The sequence below is a fragment of the Electrona antarctica genome (genome assembly GCF_951216825.1).
Source record: "Electrona antarctica genome assembly, chromosome: 10".
NCBI lineage: Eukaryota > Metazoa > Chordata > Actinopteri > Myctophiformes > Myctophidae > Electrona > Electrona antarctica.
The window spans coordinates 2,709,788-2,734,347 of record NC_136791.1 but is presented as its reverse complement, the minus strand read 5'-3'; the positions used below and the strand labels follow the sequence as shown (position 1 = coordinate 2,734,347).

Below are 24,560 nucleotides of genomic sequence, written 5' to 3'. Positions count from 1 at the left end.
ATCCAAACGCCTCAACAGTTTCAGTGTAACCTGCCGAGTCAAAGCCTAATATTCTTTCCAATAGTCATAGCCTACCTTTTTATTCAGAATGGTGGTTGTGTTCCCCTTCATGTGGACGATCACTTTAGAAGATAACTGTCTCTCTCTATGGAAGCATTTGCACATTAAAACATATCATTTCTTAGCCGCAATTTGCAACTCTAGATTTTTTTATAATGGGATGAATCTAGAGTTGCAATACCCTCCATTGACTCCCCACTCATCATTTTGCGTTTGCGATCTGCTTGTCTTAAACGACATTAAACTCACCAACATTGCAGCTGTAGTCCAAGCTTGAATTATTCTCTTTCAATCTGCCGAGCTTGTTTTTCATAAAAATCCCCCATAGACATGTTATGAGCTACTTTCTGTCAAGAAATTCTGTGCAAGTGATTCTTTTTCTAAGTGCTGGAGTTTGGAAGCGCTCGTCGTAAGTCACTGAACGTCCCTGCATGCATCTGTTTCGCATTTGCACATAATGCAGGAGGCAGCAGCGCGACCCCTTAATACAAACGAGCGCTTCCAAACTCCAACATTCTTCTTCTTGACAGAAAGTAGCTCATAACATGTCTACGGGGGATTTTTATGAAAAACAAGCTAGGCAGATTGAAAGAGAATAATTCAAGCTTGGACTACAGCTGCAATGTTGGTGAGTTTAACGTCGTTTAAGACAAGCAGATCGCAAACGCAAAATGATGAGTGGGGAGTCAATGGAGGGTATTGCAACTCTAGATTCATCCCATTATAAAAAAATCTAGAGTTGCAAATTGCGGCTAATCATTTCTATAATATCAGTGGTTCCCAAAGTGGGGTCCGGGGACCCCCAGGGGTACTTGAGGGAGTTCCAGGGGGGACCCAGCTAAATGATAATTTAGAACCAAATGGACCCTTATGGGTCTGTAACTCAGAGAGTGTACAAATGGAACCAAATGGACCCTAACAGGCCCATTTGGTTCCATTTGTACACTCTGAGTTAAATTAGCATTGATTTTACAATATAAATTGGGGGTCCCAGAGATAGAAATGCCATTAAAACTGGGGGTCCTTGAAATTAAACTGGTTGAAAATCACTGCTAGAGACATAAAAATCTTCTTTTATGGGGGTCCCTGGCATATCTTTTCAAATGGGGGTCCGCGGGCTAATTAGTGCCAATTTGGGGGTCCTTGACATGAAAAGGTTTGGGAACCACTGGGATAATATATCACAATAATGAGACTGAGTCACTGTCTGAGCTCTGATTCATTGAATGTGAATTTAACTCAGAGGGTACACCAATATATTCTATGTAACATAATTAACGCTCAGAGTCAAGACGATTTAATGAAACGGTCAGTCAAGACAACTCAAAACTGTACCTTTTATCCAAGGGTCGAACTCGGACTGCCACTCGCACGGAAGCCATAATTATCTGGTCAAAATAAACCAGAGAATAACCTTACCTACTACCAGTGCGTTCACCAACTACGCAATAATATTAATGGGGTTTATTATGAACTGAGCAAACTGCAACTATTAGCCTGCTAATGTTCTATGATGCTCAGAGTCATCACACGGTCTACTAACTAATCAACTTGATGATAACCCCACCTGTGTTATTTCCTGTTCTTTATTATCTCGTGCGCTACACAACCTCGCCACTAGATGACACTATAAGTATGAGATATGTGTATTGTCCATAGGATCCACGCATAAACCAAGCACTGGAAATTATTATTATTCCAGTCTGGAATAATAATAATAATAATAATAATAATAATAATAATAATAATAATAATAATAATAATAATAATAATAATAATAATCACACCCATGTGAAGTGAGTGGTGCAACTCCGTGTGGGCCAGTATTATTAATAATAATAATAATAGTGGTAGTAGTGGTGAAAAAGTAACTAAGTATATGTGAAATGAAATGAAATGATTACTATATTTACCCAGGGTATCTGGGCTAAGCTCAAGAACTTGTTCAAGGGCACTTCAGCGGTGGTAATTTTAACGTGTCGGACCGCTGATTCGAACTGGCGACCTTCCGGTATCAATACCGCTCCGCAATCCGTTCGGCCACCGCTGCCAAGTACTCAAGTACTACTATTTTGACTTGACGTACTTTTAGTATTTCAAATTTTCAATACTTCTGCTCCAGAGATAAATATTTGTACTTTTACTCCACTACAATTAATTGAAAACTTTGGTTACTAGTTACTTCGTAGACATTATTAAAATAACATAGGCCTACATAAACCACTTCAGGCCTATTGGCTATTTTCAAAAGATTTCATACATTTTATGATTTTAGAGTAGACAGTCACATAAAGACATAATAGGACATTCTAATAATGACTACTTTTGCTTTTGGTAGAGCAAAAATAAATCAGCAACTGCTCCGTCGTTGCGACGGTGTCGCGCGTCGACAACGACCGCAGATCTACAATCTCGCAACGCGCCACGTCGTGAGCTTGTAGATCGGCGAAGTTTGCATTGAACCCAGAGTGAGAGTAGCGACACGCTATGATCTCGCCGCTATAGTTCCAAAGTTCCAAACATTGCTCCTATGGCTGGCCCATTGAGATAGAATGAGCACTTCCGCATTCCATTGTTACAATGGTAGTCAACGCTAGTGTCGCCACTCTCTTCATTGAACGCATCAAGTTTCCCATGATGCATCACGACTCCCACCCCCCCGGTCACTTTCAAAATGATGGAAGGAGAAGACGGAATAAACACGAAACGCAGAACAGCAGAGGATTTAAACGCTGCTGTTGTTGTTGTTGTTGTTGTTGACAATAATACTGCTGGTTCCGACAGCACCAAAATGTGTCTCTCATCAGAGGAAGATGGCGGAACAGTTACCGGTTCGTTAACTTTAGACCAGACACGTTTACAACAACTTCAGTCTTCAGTGGAAACTACAGGACAGCCACAGCAGGAAGACATCGTGTCCTCGAATCATGATGAAAATGTTTCATCAGAGAAGAATCAACTAGATTCAGAACGACTTGTTAAGAGCAGCATCACGGAAGACAAAGAAGAGAACACCACCATGTCTCCTACAGCTACTGCTGGTGGTGGTAAGTAGTTTTTAGTTTAGCCTTTAGCGACCTTAATAGCTCACGTTAAAGGGACACTTCTAGCCCAAATATTTAGATTCTCGTAGAGGTTTTAGTCTAAATGTTTGGGCTAGGACACTTCACCCTTTTTGCAAAAAAATATATGTTAATGACGTTTAGAAGCTTTAGAACACTTTCCTGGGGGTCTGTATGTGTGTAATATGTGGTTTTAGATATTTTAGATTTTAGCAGTGAGCCCAGTGTCTCTGATGTCATGGTCACTGGGCTCACTTACTTCCTGGACTAGACTGCTCTGTCTCAACTTTACGGGGGTCCCGAGAGGGGCTAGTCTGACTCAGACTGGAAGAATATGGAAAGCTGCATAATACATATGGACCCGGGCATTACTGCAGTTATGTCCATATTACTGTCCAGATATAGCTCAGATCAGAACCTAGTAGTCCAGATAGTATGGAGATCTCAGCTCTATCAGTATCACTCAGATGAACTGAATATGAAGGACCCCAATGGAAACAAGCCATAGTGCGTTCTTGGGTTATAAATCCTATTAGCAGACCTTTATTGAACAGTACTTTCCTGTGCTTTTTTCTGGAAACTGTTAAAGTATTCAATCAATCAATCAATCAATCAATCAAAACCAAGAGCGGAGTAGAGAGAGTCTAGTCCATTTGACCCCCAAACAATAACCAATGCTGTACTGAAACATGAACACATATTGATTGATAATAACCCGGACATCAACAGGCAAGCATGTTGTTTTAATACACTTGTTTACTGACATCTTTTCTACAGATGACTCTCAACAAGACGATGGCCTCTGTCCTATGGGTTACCGAACACTTACTGGTGTGGTGACATTGGAGCAGACCATCTTGTGCCAATCTTCAGTGGAAACTGCAGGACAACTTTCAACGCAGGAAGCCATCATGTCTCCTATTGATGATGATGATGTTTCATCAGAGAATCAACTAAATTCAGAAAAACGTATCATGGCAGGCAAAGAGAACACCACCGTGCCTTCTACAACCATAGATGGCGGTAAGTAGCTAACGTTAAGCTAATGCAGTTATATTATTTCAAGGACCCCCAAATTCGTATTATTTTTGAGGGGCACTAACTACTAGTAACTTGCTCCTCCAACAGCTGTCTTTTTTGGCAATGTGTTTTTTACTGGTTAAATAAAATGACAGATAGATAGATAGATAGATAGATAGATAGATAGATAGATAGATGTGGAAAAATGGCACAAGAACCCCCCTCCTAGGAATGTCTTAAGAGCTCATAACATGAAACAACTGTTTATTCCAGGTTATGCTTCGATTGGCAGCCACGTCTATGGACTTTTCACTTTTAATGCTTGTCTTATTCATACTCCCCCAAAAATAAACAGGGCCCCACTTGTGACGTCATGTGGCAGCCAAGTCTTAGCTTTAAGCAGCAGTGACATCATGTGGCTTGTGTCCATATCACACCAGTGTGATATGGACTTTGATTGATTGATTGAAATATTTATTAACAGTTTGCAGAATTACAGTACATTTCAAGCACAAACTCAATACAAAAGACTGTTAACTGTGAGTGGACAACCCAATTAAGCATTACACTTGTTTACAAGAGGGTCCACCTTGTTCAATTCATCATAACATTTAGAGACGTACAAATAGACACTTCTATATAGTCAAAGAACAGAACAGGAATTCATCATAAAGGAGGTAAAAAGGGAAAAGAAACACATACAGTGAGGGGAAAAAGGGGTGGGTGGGATTCAGATTTTACGGGGGCCAGTATCGAATTGCAGCCGTCCGTAGGTGCCCTTTGAGAGCGGTTTTGAAGGAGTCAAGGGATTTGCATGTCTTAATGACTGTTGGTAGGGCGTTCCACATTTTGGTGGCATAGGAGCGAAAATAATTTAGTCCCTTGTTTGTGCCGAATCTGGGTTGTACATGGTTCGTTGCACTCCCTCTGGTGTTGTGGGTGTGACATAACTGACACCACCATAATGATGGCAAATAATTACGGAGATCCCCGACATCAGTGCAAAATCTGAAAATCAGCGTTGTTAGCCAATGGTTTCTATTGTGTGTGTGAAGGTAAACCAACCAGGTGGGGAGGAGGAAGGGAGAGCCTGACCCACACACAATAACCAATACTACACTACAGTACCGACATCCGAACACGCTGATCACTGTGTCAATTTCAATGTGTACAATAACCAATACCTGTTATAATGAAAAATGAACGTACTGACATATTTTCTACAGATGACGCTCCACAAGGGGATGGCATCTGTCTGAACGATTCCATTTCCGGTTCAGTAACTTTAGAGCTGGCTATCTCATGCCAATCTTCAGTGGAAACTACAGTACAGCTCTCGATGCAGGAGGTTATCGTGTCTTCTAACGATGAAGATGTCTCCTCTGAGAATCAACTAAATTCAGAGCAACTTGAGAACACCTCCTTGCCGTCTACAACCACAGATAGTGGTAAGTAGCTATTGTTAACTAAGCTAATGCTGTTAATATTATCCTGTTGACCAGTGGATGGATTCCCCAATGTTTTAAGGACTATTTGATTAGACACTGGGGACCCCAATCTTGTGAATCTACAGGAAATCCTCGATATTAATTTAACTCTGAGGCCCCTTTTCCACCAAAACAACTTCTATTCTATAACTCCTGCATCTTCCAACCTGAATACGGACATGCCCACTTTGGTTCCCACTTCAGGGCAAGAAGAAGGAGGTTCCAATTCCGAACCAAATTTTAGGGATTTGGACCAATTAATTTGGTTCAAAATTAGGCGGGGGGAAAAAAGAACGGAACCGGTTCAACCCCGGTGAAAAAGGGGCCTCACAATTCCATTTGGTTCCATTTGTACACTCGGAGAGTTTCAGACCCAAAAGGGTCCATTTAGTTACTAATTATGAAAAGGAATTAGCCTAACATCTTTCTATTCGGTACAGTTGAAGTTGAAGACAATCAGAGCTGTTAGTTAGGCAAAGGTTGTGTGTTCTGTTGTGTTAAACCAGAACTTGATCAGAGAGAGGGAGACCTATTTTATCAACACAATAACCAGTGCTGGGTAGCAACACCTGAACACGCTGATGATCGACTAAAGTGGGGTCCGGGGACCCCCAGGGGTCCTTGAGGGAGTTCCAGGGGGGACCCAGCTAAATGATAATTTGGAACCAAATGGACCCTTATGGGTCTGTAACTCAGAGAGTGTACAAATGGAACCAAATGGACCCGTTAAATAAGCATTGATTTTACAATATAAATTGGGGGTCCCAGTCCCAGAGATAGAAGTGCCATTAAATGGGGGTCCGTAGACTAATGCATGACAAACTGGGGGTCCTTGAAATTAAACAGGTTGAGAATCACCGCTAGAGCCGTCAAAATCTTCTCTTATGGGGGTCCCTGCCATATATTTTTCAAACGGGGGTCCGTGAGATAATTAGTGTCAATTTGGGGGTCCTTGACATGAAAAGGTTTGGGCACCACTGGACTAGAGCAATAACCCTGGACTAGAGCAATAACCCTGGACTAGAGCAATAACCCTGGTCTAGAGCAATAACCCTGGTCTAGAGCAATAACCCTGGACTAGAGCAATAACCCTGGACTAGAACACTGGTCTAGAGCAATAACCCTGGACTAGAGCAATAACCCTGGACTAGAGCAATAACCCTGGACTAGAGCAATAACCCTGGACTAGAGCAATAACCCTGGACTAGAACACTGGTCTAGAGCAATAACCCTGGACTAGAGCAATAACCCTGGACTAGAGCAATAACCCTGGACTAGAGCAATAACCCCTGGTCTAGAGCAATAACCCCTGGTCTAGAGCAATAACCCTGGACTAGAGCAACAACCCCTGGACTAGAGCAATAACCCTGGACTAGAGCAATAAGCCTGGACTAGAGCAATAACCCTGGACTAGAGCAATAACCCTGGACTAGAGCAATAACCCTGGACTAGAACACTGGTCTAGAGCAATAACCCTGGACTAGAGCAACAACCCTGGACTAGAGCAACAACCCTGGACTAGAGCAACAACCCTGGACTAGAGCAACAACCCTGGACTAGAGCAATAACCCTGGACTAGAGCAATAACCCTGGACTAGAGCAATAACCCTGGACTAGAGCACCACTGGACTAGAGCAATAACCCTGGACTAGAGCAATAACCCTGGACTAGAGCAATAACCCTGGACTAGAACACTGGACTAGAGCAATAACCCTGGACTAGAGCAATAACCCTGGACTAGAGCAATAACCCCTGGACTAGAGCAACAACCCTGGACTAGAGCAACAACCCTGGACTAGAGCAATAACCCTGGACTAGAGCAATAACCCTGGTCTAGAGTAATAACCCTGGTCTAGAGCAATAACCCTGGACTAGAACCCTGGACTAGAGCAATAACACTGGACTAGAGCAATAACCCTGGTCTAGAGCAATAACCCTGGACTAGAGCAACTAACCCTGGACTAGAGCAACAACCCCTGGACTAGAGCAATAACACTGGACTAGAGCAATAACCCTGGTCTAGAGCAATAACCCTGGTCTAGAGCAATAACCCTGGACTAGAGCAATAACCCTGGTCTAGAGCAATAACCCTGGTCTAGAGCAATAACCCTGGACTAGAGCAATAACCCTGGACTAGAGCAATAACCCTGGTCTAGAGCAATAACCCTGGACTAGAGCAATAACCCTGGTCTAGAGCACCACTGGACTAGAGCAATAACCCTGGTCTAGAGCAATAACCCTGGTCTAGAGCACCACTGGACTAGAGCAATAACCCTGGACTAGAGCAATAACCCTGGTCTAGAGCAATAACCCTGGTCTAGAGCAATAACCCTGGTCTAGAGCAATAACCCTGGACTAGAGCAATAACCCTGGACTAGAGCAATAACCCTGGACTAGAGCAATAACCCTGGTCTAGAGCAATAACCCTGGACTAGAGCAACAACCCCTGGACTAGAGCAATAACCCTGGACTAGAGCAATAACCCTGGTCTAGAGCACCACTGGACTAGAGCAATAACCCTGGACTAGAGCAATAACCCTGGTCTAGAGCAATAACCCTGGACTAGAGCAATAACCCTGGACTAGAGCAATAACCCTGGTCTAGAGCACCACTGGACTAGAGCAATAACCCTGGTCTAGAGCAATAACCCTGGTCTAGAGCAATAACCCTGGTCTAGAGCAATAACCCTGGTCTAGAGCAATAACCCTGGACTAGAGCAATAACCCTGGTCTAGAGCAATAACCCTGGTCTAGAGCAATAACCCTGGTCTAGAGCAATAACCCTGGACTAGAGCAATAACCCTGGTCTAGAGCAATAACCCTGGTCTAGAGCAATAACCCTGGACTAGAGCAATAACCCTGGACTAGAGCAATAACCCTGGTCTAGAGCACCACTGGACTAGAGCAATAACCCTGGACTAGAGCAATAACTCTGGACTAGAGCAATAACCCTGGACTAGAGCAATAACCCTGGACTAGAGCAATAACCCTGGTCTAGAGCAATGACCCTGGACTAGAGCAATAACCCTGGACTAGAGCAATAACCCTGGACTAGAGCAATAACCCTGGTCTAGAGCAATAACCCTGGTCTAGAGCACCACTGGACTAGAGCAATAACCCTGGACTAGAGCAATAACCCTGGACTAGAGCAATAACCCTGGTCTAGAGCAATAACCCTGGTCTAGAGCACCACTGGACTAGAGCAATAACCCTGGACTAGAGCAATAACCCTGGTCTAGAGCACCACTGGACTAGAGCAATAACCCTGGACTAGAGCACCACTGGACTAGAGCAATAACTCTGGACTAGAGCAATAACTCTGGACTAGAGCAATAACCCTGGTCTAGAGCAATAACCCTGGACTAGAGCAATAACCCTGGACTAGAGCAATAACCCTGGACTAGAGCACCACTGGACTAGAGCAATAACCCTGGACTAGAGCAATAACCCTGGACTAGAGCAATAACCCTGGTCTAGAGCACTACTGGACTAGAGCAATAACCCTGGACTAGAGCACCACTGGACTAGAGCAATAACCCTGGTCTAGAGCAATAACCCTGGACTAGAGCAATAACCCTGGTCTAGAGCACCACTGGACTAGAGCAATAACCCTGGACTAGAGCACCACTGGACTAGAGCAATAACCCTGGTCTAGAGCAATAACCCTGGTCTAGAGCACCACTGGACTAGAGCAATAACCCTGGACTAGAGCAATAACCCTGGACTAGAGCAATGACCCTGGTCTAGAGCAATAACCCTGGACTAGAGCAATGACCCTGGACTAGAGCAATGACCCTGGACTAGAGCAATGACCCTGGACTAGAGCAATGACCCTGGACTAGAGCAACAACCCTGGACTAGAGCAATGACCCTGGACTAGAGCAACAACCCTGGACTAGAGCAATAACCCTGGTCTAGAGCAATAACCCTGGTCTAGAGCAATAACCCTGGTCTAGAGCAATAACCCTGGTCTAGAGCAATAACCCTGGACTAGAGCAATAACCCTGGACTAGAGCAATGACCCTGGACTAGAGCAATGACCCTGGACTAGAGCAATGACCCTGGACTAGAGCAACAACCCTGGACTAGAGCAATAACCCTGGTCTAGAGCAATAACCCTGGTCTAGAGCAATAACCCTGGTCTAGAGCAATAACCCTGGTCTAGAGCAATAACCCTGGACTAGAGCAATAACCCTGGACTAGAGCAATGACCCTGGACTAGAGCAATGACCCTGGACTAGAGCAATAACCCTGGACTAGAACCCTGGACTAGAGCAATAACCCTGGACTAGAGCAATAACCCTGGACTAGAGCAATAACCCTGGACTAGAGCAATAACCCTGGGCTAGAACCCTGGACTAGAGCAATAACCCTGGACTAGAGCAATAACCCTGGACTAGAGCAATAACCCTGGACTAGAGCAATAACCCTGGACTAGAGCAATAACCCTGGACTAGAGCAATAACCCTGGACTAGAACCCTGGTCTAGAGCAATAACCCTGGACTAGAGCAATAACCCTGGACTAGAGCAATAACCCTGGACTAGAGCAATAACCCTGGACTAGAGCAATAACCCTGGTCTAGAGCAATAACCCTGGACTAGAACCCTGGACTAGAGCAATAACACTGGACTAGAGCAACAACCCTGGACTAGAACCCTGGACTAGAGCAACAACACTGGACTAGAGCAACAACACTGGACTAGAGCAACAACCCTGGACTAGAGCAATAACCCTGGACTAGAGCAATAACCCTGGACTAGAGCAACAACCCTGGACTAGAGCAACAACCCTGGTCTAGAGCAACAACCCTGGACTAGAGCAACAACCCTGGACTAGAGCAACAACCCTGGACTAGAGCAATAACCCTGGACTAGAGCAATAACCCTGGTCTAGAGCAATAACCCTGGACTAGAGCAATAACCCTGGACTAGAGCAATAACCCTGGACTAGAGCAATAACCCTGGACTAGAGCAATAACCCTGGTCTAGAGCAATAACCCTGGTCTAGAGCAATAACCCTGGACTAGAACCCTGGACTAGAACCCTGGACTAGAGCAATAACACTGGACTAGAGCAACAACCCTGGACTAGAGCAATAACCCTGGACTAGAGCAATAACCCTAGACTAGAGCAATAACCCTAGACTAGAGCAATAACCCTAGACTAGAGCAATAACCCTGGACTAGAGCAATAACCCTGGACTAGAGCAATAACCCTGGACTAGAACCCTGGACTAGAACCCTGGACTAGAGCAATAACCCTGGACTAGAACCCTGGACTAGAGCAATAACCCTGGACTAGAGCAATAACCCTGGTCTAGAGCAATAACCCTGGTCTAGAGCAATAACCCTGGTCTAGAGCAACAACCCTGGTCTAGAGCAACAACCCTGGTCTAGAGCAACAACCCTGGTCTAGAGCAACAACCCTGGTCTAGAGCAACAACCCTGGACTAGAGCAACAACCCTGGACTAGAGCAACAACCCTGGTCTAGAGCAACAACCCTGGTCTAGAGCAACAACCCTGGTCTAGAGCAACAACCCTGGTCTAGAGCAACAACCCTGGTCTAGAGCAACAACCCTGGACTAGAGCAACAACCCTGGACTAGAGCAACAACCCTGGACTAGAGCAACAACCCTGGTCTAGAGCAATAACCCTGGACTAGAGCAATAACCCTGGACTAGAGCAATAACCCTGGACTAGAGCAATAACCCTGGCGATGCCAGGGCAAAGCTGCCTGTTGTTGTTAAACTTATTTACTGACATGTTTTCTACAGATGCTGCTCAAAAGGCTGATGGTCTCCGTCTGAAGGATTTCCAAACACTTTCCGGTCCAGTAAATCCAGACCAGACAGTCCCATGCCAATCTTCAGTAGAAACTACAGGACAACTCCCAATGCAGGGAGTCATCATGTCTTCTAACGATGAAGATGTCGTCTCATCAGAGAATCGACTAAATTCAGAGCAACTCATTGGTCAGAGCATCATGGAAGACAAAGAGAACAGCGTGCCTTCTACTTCTACAACCACAGGTGGTGGTAACTATCCAACGTTAAGCTTTCACCCCTGTGTCAATTATCTAATGTGATCCTGGGCTCTACACACCCTCCGCCAACCTAGTCCCCATATATGGGGGACATGGGGAGAGCAACGGACTTGAACTCATGCTTCCTTCATGCCTGAGTGTCCAAGTTGCTCCTTTACACCTGACAGGGGGGAGTTTCCCTGGTTGGACGTAGCCCGTGGAAGGAACACGTTATTCCAACCAGTTCCTTTCCCCTCCATCAGGTGCCCCGGCTGGCCAGGGGGAGGCAGTTTAGAGACCAGGATTACTGCATGTTTTTTGTGAGGGTACCTACCCTAGGGGACACGGGGAGAACATGTGAGGGTACCTACCCTAGGGGACACGGGGAGAACATGTGAGGGTACCTACCCTAGGGGACACGGGGAGAACATGCAAACTCCACACAGATTGTTTTCATCTCTGGGATCTCCCCATCTACTCTGTAAAATCCCCAGTGTTGATTAATTTAACTTGTGTATAAATGTTGGTTCTTATTAATCTATTTATACACTCTTTAGTTACAGAACCATGAGGTAAATGTTTCTCCTAACTATCAAAAGTTCAACACCTATTCTATAAAGTGCAGGTTGTCTGAAGTCTGGACAGATATGCATTGATTAAAGTCAAAGACACTTATAGATTTGCTATTTTCAGTTATTAGATGGAAGAGTAATTGAAGTGTTCAAACTAGCAATAGACTAGATTTGATTTATGAGTATTTGAAGTGGTCAAACTAGCTGTAGAATGAATGTTCAGAAGCATGTTACAAAATCACCCTCATGATCTCAGATATTTCATAAAAGGAAAAACCATAGGTTTAGAAAGATTCAAAATAATTATTGTGCTAGTTGTTGAGGAAACCGGCCTCAGTTTAACAAATGACAGATTGGGACTTGGCCTAATAACAGATTTCAGTCATTTTATTTTGCTTTAAACCATGGATATGCCCATGACGCATACGGTATCTGTTGTGTGTGAGACATCATCACCAAAGATCAATCAGAGGGAGAGAGAGAGAGTATTTCATCCACACACAAACCAACGCATTGGCCTGGGCCATGGCTCAGTGGTCCAGGCACCTTGGCTGGTAATCCAGTCTGGCAGTGTGCCGCGGGTTCGACTCCCGATCCCGACAGCCTTTACTGCATGTCTTCCCCCCATCTCTCTCCCCATTTCCTGTCAGCCTACTGTCTGTCCCTCCATAACAAATATAAAATAAAAAGGCGACAGCCACAAAAAAGAAAAAGAAAAAAACAACGCATTGATTAACACTAACCCGGCTATGCCATGCAAGCTCCTTGTTGTGAATAAAAGCATTTTTTACTGACATCCTTTCGGCAGATGACGTTCAACAAAATGAAAGCCCCTGTCTGAAGGCTCCGGAGGTCCCCGTTGTGACTCCCACTAAGCATGGTGGTGATGCTGAGATGGTGAAGAGAGCACAGGAGGAGGGTTGTGTACGTGTGGTCTTCCCTGGCACCGTGACTCAGGAGGGCTGCCGTCGGTTTGTTCACGAGATCCTTAAATGTATCCTCTACCAGAGGCAGCAGCTGCCCATGACCTATGACCAGCTGAAGCACTCTCAGAGAAGTCAAGCTTCAAAGCAGGTGAAATCAGTTGCCTCTTAAAACCCATTTTGGGCGGGAACCCCTTTTGGTGTTAGCATTATGTTATGCTTTAGCTATTGAAAAATAGCAGATCTACAAGCTCATAGCGCGCCACCGAGTGGCGCGCTATGAGCTTGTAGGTCTGCTATTTTTGAAAAATCAAAGAACCACTGACATAGAAACATAGCTTTTTCAGAAAACTGTCCGGATGTAGAAGACATTTTTAGAATCTGATCTCAGGTCAAAATGGGTTAACAATCCTTTGGGTTTTTCTAGCTGAACGTAAATGTGTTTCCCCTACCTTCTAGAACAAGGAGGTGGCGAGCTGGAGACCAGTGCACTCGGCAGACATGGGCTGGAGGAAGACTGAGCGGAGCCTGCAGGAGCTGGACCTGCTGCTAGAGCAGCTGGAAGTGCTGTTCTCCCTCAGCCTGGTTCCCCGTGTACTCCTGCTACTAGGTGGCTCTGTTGTCCTGCCCAAAGAACTGTACGAGATAAACATGGAGGCACTGGTATTGTCTCCCGGTGACAAGAGCCTGCGGGTGTCGTCATGCTTAAGGCAACTCTTTCATGCACTTTTTGTCACTGATCTTTTGTCCGATACTGCACCTGTGCGTCTGATGGCCACCACGGTCTTGGTCCTGGCTCACAGGGAATGTGGCGTTGGCTGGTTCCGGCCTAAACTCGGCTTTAAAATGCCAACCCGGGTAAAAAGGCATATTATTGTCCTGTCTACTGATACCTGCAGGGACATCCAAACTGAGAGGGCAGACTGGAATGAGTATGTTTGGTTTCAGGCCCCTGTAGCAATCAAGGGCTTCAACTCATGATGAGCAAAGCAGGGGGGAGTACTGTGGTTTTACTTGGGCATTTTTGAATTGTATATTTTAATTATTATGGGGGGTAATTTTTCTTTCTTTTTTAGTAACAATCCTCATTGCATCATTTATTTCAAATGTACTGTCAAGAGAATCAGTCTTTAAATTTTCCTCGAATGCTTCTTAAGCGCGAGTATAATTTGTGCTCATGAAAGGTCTGTAATGTTTTTTGTGTGTGTGTGTGTGTGTGTGTGTGTGTGTGTGTGTGTATATATATATATATATATATATATATAGGCATGTACTGTATATATTATAACCAACTAAGCTCAACAGTTTTAGTGAGAACATGTTTTATAACGTGCAGTCTTTCAAAAATGCTATGCAATGTTTTGATTTGCATTAAATATAAAACTATGTTTTTGCAGTCGGAGTGAATTTATTCACATTTATATACCAACATAATATAAGATGTAATGTACAAGCAATCACTGTGCTGTTATAATTAGTACAACTAGAAAAAATCACACCCATGTGAAGTAAGTGGTGCAACTCCGTGTGGGGGTCCCCGGGGGGGGGGGGGGGGGGGGGGTCCAGACCCACAGGAACGCACCCAGGGTGCCGGCCCGAAACAGTTGAGAAATGACAGTTACCGTGTGGGGGTCCCTCTACTGTACTGTACTGGCACACCTGAAATCACCATATATACAGTTAATATGTTTGTGTGTGTGTTAGGTTGTGCACAGGTGGTGAAAAACAACCATGCTGTTTTCGTGCTCAGACGCACCCAGCCAGACATACCCAGGCAGCCAGCCAGCTACCCACACACAGTCACTTAAGGAAGTGGTTTGCACCACTTAAAAAATGGTAAATGGTGCATTTATATAGTGCCTTTATCCAAGGCGCTTTACATAGATTGTGCATTACATTCACCCATTCACACACACATTCATACACCGATGGCGGCGGAAGCCATGCAGGGTACCAACCAGCACATCGGGAGCAATTTGGGGTTCAGTGTCTTGCCCAAGGACACTTCGACATGTAGCCAGGAGGAGCCGGGATTCGAACCGCCGACCCATGGATCATTGGACGCCCTGCTCTACCTCTTGAGCACAGGTCTCTCTGCCAGGTCATGTAAGTCAGGGGTTGTCAACCGTTTTGGCTGAAGACCCCCGGAAATGCTTTGGCCATGTCTCGTGGTGAGTAATACACTACTATAAGTCTATTCATTGGAACAGTATCGGGTGATACTTTATTAAATACAAACAATATTCCCATTGACCAAGTAAAAGAGATTTAGGTGTTACCTTGCTTCAACCAACACGTTATGGTCCCATCATGTTAATATTGTGAGCTAAATGGCAAGGTCTGTTTCAGTTACTAGAACTTCTAAGGGTCCGCCACCAGATGTCACTAGAACAGGTCTTAAATGCTTTAGTTCTGTCACAGCTTCATTGTATAGTCTTCTAGTGCCTCAATGAAGGATATGAAGAAATTACAATTTGTTCAAAATAAAAGCATGTGTGTTAAATTGTTCCTACAGAAATAATGTAAAAGTCATGCATGACAGTCAGATGGTTGACGGTTAAGGTCCACTTATTCTTTTGTAGTACATTTAATCAGAAACAAAAGTCACAGTCTAAATATTATATGAAGGGTTATTAAAACATTGTGCTCAGAAGGAAGGTTTAATTTTCCCAAAGTGACGACATCTGTACAGAAAACCTATGTACAGAGCTGTTGAGGGTGGAATCCATTACCAGGTTATTCAAGCCAATACAAAGGAAAGTTTCAAAATTATGGTAAAACAGTATCTTCCAATATTTCATGAAATTAACTGATTTGCGTTTAACAATTATAATTTATATATATTTTTTAATTTATTGATTTGATTTGTTGCAAAACTGTAAGAGGTGTGGGTTCTGAGGGACTGGTGAAGTCAAAGACATAGGCCTACCGCAAAGTTGCCGTCCCTGGAAAACATCACCCAAAGAAGACCGGTTCCTATACTCTTCACCATTGCTTCACTGAGGAACCATTCTTTCAGAAATGTACGGCAAGATTTGCACAACGGTACCACAGACAGATCTCTGTCAACGTTGCAAGACCCATCACTGCTATAATAATCATGAATGTGTTTGCAAAATTACATTTATTTTCTAATAGAGACTGCCATAAGACTGTGAGATGTACGCACAACAAAGACAAGCAGACAGACAGACAGAAAAGAGGAAAAGCAATGGACAGAAAGATGCACTTTACTGGATACCGTCAGAGACGTGGCAAGAGAAGTGAGCAAGATATTATAATCCTATATGATAGACAGTATGAAACCACAGACAGTCATGTAGATACTATCTACATCATGGATGGGCAACTTTGACGATGGAGGGGGCCACTATATTTCCACCCTCACTCCAGAGGGCCTCATTGCATATTACTGTTAAAACAATAGCCGATCTACAAGCTCAAAACGCGCCGCACCGCGACGTGTTTTGAGCTTGTAGATCCGCTATTTTTTAATTGGAATCCTGAAAAGTAACCTTGTAATTAATTTCAAATGCATTTAGTTATGAACTAAATACAAATACATTCGACATAAAAAAGACTAACATTTTAATTCTAGTAATTAGCTGAAATCAATAATATATCAATGTTCAGTTATTAACCTTAACCTGAGGGCCGCATTAAGTGAAGGTGGAAATATAGTGGCCCTCTCCATCGTCAAAGTTGCCCATCCATGATGTAGATAGTATCTACATGACTGTCTGTGGTTTCATACTGTCTATCATATAGGATTATATCTTGCTCTCTTGCCCCCGGGCCGCCCAGTTGCCCATGTGTGATCTACATCAATCAGAAGGAATGAATGTCAAATGAAAAGCACAAACATCTTTTCTCTTCTCCAGACAGGGATCTAACCAGGAACCTTCCCATTCCCAAGTGGCCGCTCTCTTCTCCAGACAGGGATCTAACCAGGAACCTTCCCATTCCCAAGTGGCCGCTCTCTTCTCCAGACAGGGATCTAACCAGGAACCTTCCCATTCCCAAGTGGCCGCTCTCTTCTCCAGACAGGGATCTAACCAGGAACCTTCCCATTCCCAAGTGGCCGCTCTCTTCTCCAGACAGGGATCTAACCAGGAACCTTCCCATTCCCAAGTGGCCGCTCTCTTCTCCAGACAGGGATCTAACCAGGAACCTTCCCATTCCCAAGTGGCCGCTCTCTTCTCCAGACAGGGATCTAACCAGGAACCTTCCCATTCCCAAATGGCCGCTCTCTTCTCCAGACAGGGATCTAACCGGGAACCTTCCCATTCCCAAATGGCCGCTCTCTTCTCCAGACAGGGATCTAACCGGGAACCTTCCCATTCCCAAGTGGCCACTCTCTTCTCCAGACAGGGATCTAACCGGGAACCTTCCCATTCCCAAGTGGCCGCTCTCTTCTCCAGACAGGGATCTAACCGGGAACCTTCCCATTCCCAAGTGGCCGCTCTCTTCTCCAGACAGGGATCTAACCGGGAACCTTCCCATTCCCAAGTGGCCGCTCTCTTCTCCAGACAGGGATCTAACCGGGAACCTTCCCATTCCCAAGTGGCCGCTCTCTTCTCCAGACAGGGATCTAACCGGGAACCTTCCCATTCCCAAGTGGCCGCTCTCTTCTCCAGACAGGGATCTAACCAGGAACCTTCCCATTCCCAAGTGGCCGCTCTCTTCTCCAGACAGGGATCTAACCAGGAACCTTCCCATTCCCAAGTGGCCGCTCTCTTCTCCAGACAGGGATCTAACCAGGAACCTTCCCTATTCCCAAGTGGCCGCTCTCTTCTCCAGACAGGGATCTAACCGGGAACCTTCCAATTTACAATTTACAATTTAGGCATTTAGCAGACGCTCTTAATCCAGAGCGATTTACATTAAGCAATAACAAAAGCATGGCATACATCACATATATAAAAAGTAGTTATCATGAATCATGCCTAGACTAAGAACGTAACAGTGGAGTATCTATGTAAACTATACATACTATACTATATAATATATTATACATGTGTACTATAAAGTGCTATGACTACATAAAGTGCAATTCTAGAGCTGTCTACGTAACAAGCTATAAGTCTGTTTAAAATACTATCTAAGTCTACATAATGTGCTATCTAAGGGGCTAGGCTAGGGCAAGTGCTACGGGCCATGGTGGAGTCTGAAGAGGTGGGTTTTCAGACTACGGCGGAAGATTGGGAGTGAGGCTGCAGTTCTGACTGTGATGGGAAGTGCATTCCATAGTTTTGGAGCCAGAAGGGAGAAGAGTTTGGGACATGTGGAGCGTTGTCCCGGCGTTTTTAGTGAAGGTACCTCCAGCTTCCCTGCGTTGGCTGATCTGAGTGCGCGGGAGGGTTTGTAGGGTACGATCATACTTGTGAGATATGGGGGGGCCATGCCTTTGGTTGCTTTGAATGCCAGCATCAGAGTTTTGTATTCTGTGCGGGCAGCGACCGGGAGCCAATGGAGGGAGCGGAGAAGGGGGGTGACATGTGAGAATTTTGGCTGGTTGAAGACCAAGCGGGCTTCCCATTCCCAAGTGGCCGCTCTCTTCTCCAGACAGGGATCTAACCAGGAACCTTCCCATTCCCAAGTGGCCGCTCTCTTCTCCAGACAGGGATCTAACCAGGAACCTTCCCATTCCCAAGTGGCCGCTCTCTTCTCCAGACAGGGATCTAACCAGGAACCTTCCCATTCCCAAGTGGCCGCTCTCTTCTCCAGACAGGGATCTAACCGGGAACCTTCCCATTCCCAAGTGGCCGCTCTCTTCTCCAGACAGGGATCTAACCGGGAACCTTCCCATTCCCAAGTGGCCGCTCTCTTCTCCAGACAGGGATCTAACCGGGAACCTTCCCATTCCCAAGTGGCCGCTCTCTTCTCCAGACAGGGATCTAACCAGGAACCTTCCCATTCCCAAGTGGCCGCTCTCTTCTCCAGACAGGGATCTAACCAGGAACCTTCCCATTCCCAAGTGGCCGCTCTCTTCTCCAGACAGGGATCTAACCAGGAACCTTCCCATTCCCAAGTGGCCGCTCAACCTCCCGAAGCTATTGCCATACCCATGTCCTAGGCCTATAACCCATTTAGGCCTGAGGACGATTCTACAAATGCCTTCTAAATCCTGAGAGTTTTCTGAAAAACCCATGTCGGTCTCAAGCATTTTTTCATGTCAATGACCCCCAAAAATATATGTAATTGGCTGCCGACCCCCATCTGAAAATATGTTGTTCCAGCTAGGGACCCCCCAGATTTGAGTTAAAAACGTATATATAAGAATATATTCAAAGACTTTCACCACATTTTCTCTATTTTTCAATAGCTAAAGTATAACATAATGCTTAAAACACCAAAAGGGGTTCCCGTCCTGAATGGGTCAACAACTTCAGTTATGTTTTCCTTATAAACAACAAGCAACTGGTTACATGTTCTTGTTACCATTCTATCCGGTAAACGACTGGTTCTAGTCAGCACATGTACCAAGAAAGCTACCAATTGATTTATTTACTTATTTACTTATTTACTGTGCTGTTTGATTGATTGATTGTGGTGTTCTTTGACTTCTCTCAGAAGAGTTCAGTGCCCTAGTTTAACTTGACTCATCAAATATTTAGTTCCGGTTCCAACGTGGAAATGTCACAGTAGTCACACAGTTACAGTAGGACAGACTTTGGACAGGGTGCATTTTATTTACAGCCATTAAAGGACCACTTCACCACTTTTCAACTTCTCTTCCTATAATTGGTCCTAACTAATGTTCATGATAAAATACCAATTTTTTTTCCTACTCATTCTGTGTCTCATAGGAAGGCTGTGGGCAGTTCAGAAACCCGTCCACCAGTGACAACATCGATGGTGAATCCAAGCTAATAGAAACGGCAGGCTTTCTTTTCCTGAAAAGTTGCAATGCAAAAGTTGAAGCCATCGTTCTCACGATAATAAAAATCTAAATATATTTTAAAACAAATCTTGTTTAAAAAAAATCTGCCTAATGATGATGTCACTGGTGGACGTGTGTCTGAACTGCCCACAGCTCTCCTATGAGACACAGACTGAGTGGTGTTTTATCATGAACATTAGTGAGGACCAATTATATGAAGAGATGTTGAAAAGTGGTCCTTTAACTAGTCACAATGTAACAATACAATGTTATTGTACTGCCATTATCTACTACTTATGGCCAAATATATTCATTAAAATACCATTATTATTAAAATAAAAATTAAAGACTAAAGTGTATTATTGCTACATTACTGCTAACTAGAAAGGTCGCAATTTTAAAAAATTGCAAAGTGTGGTTGCCGCAGTGGCTTACATATACCCCTCCCACTGATATTGCCAGCCAATTGCAATGTCGCGTCACCCCTGCGATCATGCGTAAGTAATTCGGAGGGGATTTATCCCCCCAAAAATCATGTTTTTGCGACAAACGGTTACATTTCTCGCATTTGCGGCGCCCCCTATGGATGAAAATAGAATTGCTTGTGGTACTTGGTTGATTGAACCACCCGCGACATGTGATTCAAATTTGGGATGGATTGGACATTTCGCTCGTGATTTATGGCATTTTTTTGTGATATAGGCCCCTCCTACTAACTTCGGACGACGATTACGGCCGAACGATACGCACTACCAAAATTCTGCAGTTGGTGTTTTAATCGGATGGGTCCCGAGATCATGTGTGCCGATTTTTGTGAGATTTGGACAACATATGTAGGAGGAGGAGCCAAAAGTGTGTTTTGGATAAAATTCAAAATGGCAGAAAATCTATCATGACGCAAATGGGCGTGGCCTATATGAGGAGATGCGTCATGACCCAAGGAAATCAGGGAAAAAATAATTTGATTTTACGACCTACGGTTCAAGAGTTATAAGCCAAAACGTAAAGTGGGCTGTTATAGCGCCACCATGAGGCCGACCGATAACATTATAAGTTGATTAATTTTAGTAATTATTATGAACCTACCCTCCAAGTTTTGTAACTATAGTGCTTACAGTCTCTGAGGAAAAAATACTTGAATGTGAGAAAATGCGAAAAATCGCATTTTCCCATTCATGTCAATGGGGAAATTCTATTCACTAATAAATTCATATCAATTAAACTATACAACATTTCTCTTAAAAAAATACAAGCACTACCTTCCCGATGCAGCCGGTCAATTTGAGATATGGCTCAAGTGCGTACAGTCAAAACAGTGGGTGGAGTAGTGCATCAAACAAAAGACTAATCCAGGTAAATAAAGAATAAAGTGTTACAATTACAATAGTCTGGTTGCCCTTTAGGGCAACCACACTAATTAACTGCCCTACAGAATTAAACAGCACTTGACTTGAAAACAAATCTCTAGTCTTCAGAATGATCTGTGATTTCAGACTCAAAATATATTTTCTCCAATCTAATTTCTCCCAAATCTATTATTTGGGCCGTCTTGTCAATATTCTTTTAGACATATAAATTTTCTCTCCAGGACATTTTTAATGCTTTTTCCCTGCAGGTTAATTTTAACTTGCATGAACAACTCTCTCTATGGAACTACAGACATCTTCAGATAAACCAGCATGATTCTGCTCACATTCAGATACCTATCTATACCAGGGGTGGGCAACAGGCGGCCCCCACCTTCACTTAAAGGACCACTTCACCACTTTTCAACATCTCTTCATATAATTGGTCCTCACTAATGTTCATGATAAAACACCACCATTTTTTCCTACTCAGTCTGTGTCTAATAGGAGGGCTTTGGCCAGTTCGGACACCCGTCCACCAGTGACATCATCATTAGGCAGATTTTTTTTTAAACAAGATTTGTTTTAAAATATATTTAGATTTTTATTATAGTGAGAACGATGGCTTCAACTTTTGCATTGCAACTTTTCAGGAAAAGAAAGCCTGCCGTTTCTATTAGCTTGGATTCACCATCGATGATGTCACTGGTGGACGGGTTTCTGAACTGCCCACAGCCCTCCTATGAGACACAGACTGAGTAGGAAAAAATGGTTGTATTTTATCATGAACATTAGTTAGGACCAATTATAGGAAGAGAAGTTGAAAAGTGGTGAAGTGGTCCTTTAATGTGGCCCTCAGGTTAATGTCAGAATACTGATATAATATTGGTTTCAGCTGTAATTCCACAACATGCAAACATGACCCGCTGTTATTACTTCAGTCTAAATTAGTAGCTCAATGCTCAACACAAGTATAATTAAAGGCATTTGAAATGACATAAAAATGTTAATTTTCAGGATTCCAATTCAAAAATAGCAAAAAGAATTCAATTCGAATATATAGCAAAAATAGCCGATCTACAAGCTCAAAATGTGTCGCAGCGCGACACGTTTTGAGCTTGTAGATCTGCTATTTCTGCGACGACAGTAATATATGGCCCTAGGGAGTGAGTGTGGAAATATAGTGGCCCTCTCCATCGTCAAAGTTGCCCAGCCCTGTTCTATACAGACAGATCGGTTTGAAGCAGATCTCATCTGTAGAATAGATGGTCTCTGAAGGCCCCATGTCTGGATGCTCACTGCCTGCAGTACAGAGAAACCATGACACCACACGTCAACGTGCAGACATCAAAGGGGGCTTGAGCCCCTGCCCTTTTACCCGTCTGTAAAACAACTGGCCTTTCCAGACGCACGAATGCATGCATTTACTGTGGTGAAAGAAATGCAAATGTCACTCCTTTCTAGCCTGGCTAATAAGCCAGACCCAATCAGCCGTTGGCAAAAAACAATTGCCTGCCGACAAATAATGTATTATTACTGTAATGTATTTTACTCATGTATTACTTGATTTTAGTGGAAATAATATACTGTGAATTCAAAGGTTTTTGGAAATTCATTCAGTTTGTCTTTCTTTAAATTGATTGTTGGACTTCTTGATGTGGATACAAGCAATGTTTGAACTTTAGGTGAACCTCTCTTCCGTCTCCCAGGTGTCCTGTAAATGTCAATCTTAAGCCAGAGTTTTTTTTGTGTGCGTGCGTGCGTGCGTGCGTGCGTGCGTGCGTGCGTGCGTGCGTGCGTGTGTGTATCTTTACTTGTTCCTGTGCTAATGAATGTAAGAGAGAATGCACTGTTATTACCAACGAGCTCAATTGTGATAACATCAGCACTTTCCATGCTGATAATGTACAGATGGAGACCTTTCACATACTTACAAAATAGGACTGGAGACTGGAAATACAGAAATACATCACATGAGTATAGTTTGGGAGGATAGTGTGGTAACTGTGGTTCAAGGGTGGAAACCCCTTTCTTCTTCATTTCTCTCTCAGAATGAATGAAGGTTCTGCTATTTTTCATGATGGTGAAACACTGTTGTCAGTGTTGGTATTACTGCTGGCCTGGCAGCGTTTCACCATAATGACTAAGAATGTTCTGTTTGGAAAAACAAGGGACTCATGCAAATTCCAAGAGGTTAGATTACAATTTCTGCATTGAGCCACTTCTTTTTTTTTTTCTTTTTTTTTTATCCCACGATTTTGTAACCCATTTTGTCAAATTGGTACACAGTCTCTCTAGAGCCATTCAACGAAATGGGTCTTTCAGATTGGCTTCCAAAGTTTGCAGGAGTGCTCCGTTTCAAACAAAATGCTGGTGTAATTTCCGTGAAATTTTGCACGCACATTCCCACTAGGAGGAAGAAATCCCGCTTGAATATTTTCAACTCAGCCTCATGGTGGCGCTATAACTGGCAGATTTGTGTTTTTACCTAAAACTGCACCGATCTGTGTAAAACCATGTATGCACACTCCCTAGAGGCCAAGGAAAAACCTTTGCCTGGAATTTTTCACATCTGCTCTTTATAGCGCCACCAGGAGGCCGACATATGTAAAACACATTTTCTAATATTACTCCTTCAGATTTTATCCAAATGTCACGCAAATCGGTACACATGCTCTCCATAGTCATGTAAACATTTGTTTGATTTCTCATAATTATCCATCCTGATTGGCTACGATTGGCTTCTAAAGTTTTCAGGAGTAGCCCGTTTTGTACAAATCGCCACAACTCCTCAACGCAGCGTCCGATTGCGGTGAAACTGTGCATGCCTATTCCCACTACTAGGCTGAGGAAGAAATGCCACTTGACAGTTTTCAAATCAGCCTCATGGTGGCGCTACAACAGGCCAAGTCGCGTCACACACACACACACACACACACACACACACACACAAAAACAAATAAACATGTTTATATTACTCCTAAACATTTTGCCAAACATCACACACAATCCTATCCTCCTGGTGGAGACCTGTGCCCAGAAGGGCACTTTTTCTAGTTCACCCCTGTGTCAATTATCTAATGTGATCCTGGGCTCTACACACCCTCCGCCAACCTAGTCCCAATATATGGGGGACATGGGGAGAGCAACGGACTTGAACTCATGCTTCCTTCATGCCTGAGTGT

General features: G+C 43.9%; 3 protein-coding genes across 5 annotated transcripts in view; 2 read left to right on the top strand and 1 right to left on the bottom strand.

The window, feature by feature from the left end:
* The window catches only part of kif16bb (kinesin family member 16Bb), a 61,891-nt gene extending 60,304 nt beyond the window's left edge, over nt 1-1,587 (bottom strand). For both annotated transcript variants that reach the window (XM_079512023.1, XM_079512024.1), the window contains exons 1-2: nt 1,396-1,587; nt 76-145 (exon numbers count right to left, since the gene is read on the bottom strand). In XM_079512023.1, the coding sequence (XP_079368149.1) occupies nt 76-145; nt 1,396-1,442 (117 nt within the window). In that variant the 5' untranslated portion in view covers nt 1,443-1,587. The remainder of the gene's footprint in view (nt 1-75; nt 146-1,395) is intronic.
* The window catches only part of cst3 (cystatin C (amyloid angiopathy and cerebral hemorrhage)), a 46,818-nt gene that overhangs the window by 5,542 nt on the left and 16,716 nt on the right, over nt 1-24,560 (top strand). The window lies entirely within an intron of this gene.
* mad2l1bp (MAD2L1 binding protein) lies at nt 2,739-14,534 on the top strand. 2 transcript variants are annotated; one of them, XM_079512032.1, is made up of 6 exons: nt 2,739-3,107; nt 3,900-4,145; nt 5,369-5,590; nt 11,404-11,658; nt 13,032-13,297; nt 13,606-14,534. In XM_079512032.1, the coding sequence occupies exons 1-6, from the start codon at nt 2,852-2,854 to the stop codon at nt 14,125-14,127; spliced, it is 1,767 nt and encodes a 588-aa protein (XP_079368158.1). In that variant the 5' UTR covers nt 2,739-2,851; the 3' UTR covers nt 14,128-14,534. The 2 variants fall into 2 exon arrangements, with proteins under 2 accessions (XP_079368158.1, XP_079368157.1); XM_079512031.1 differs by having other exon boundaries at nt 11,404-11,664.

Coding starts and splice junctions, on each gene's coding strand:
- mad2l1bp (XM_079512031.1), top strand. CDS start 2,852: ATGTGTCTCTCATCAGAGGAAGATGGCGGAACAGTTACCGGTTCGTTA. Junction 5,591..11,403: donor GTCTACAACCACAGATAGTG/GTAAGTAGCTAT, acceptor TGTTTTCTACAG/ATGCTGCTCAAAAGGCTGAT. Junction 13,298..13,605: donor GAAGTCAAGCTTCAAAGCAG/GTGAAATCAGTT, acceptor CCTACCTTCTAG/AACAAGGAGGTGGCGAGCTG.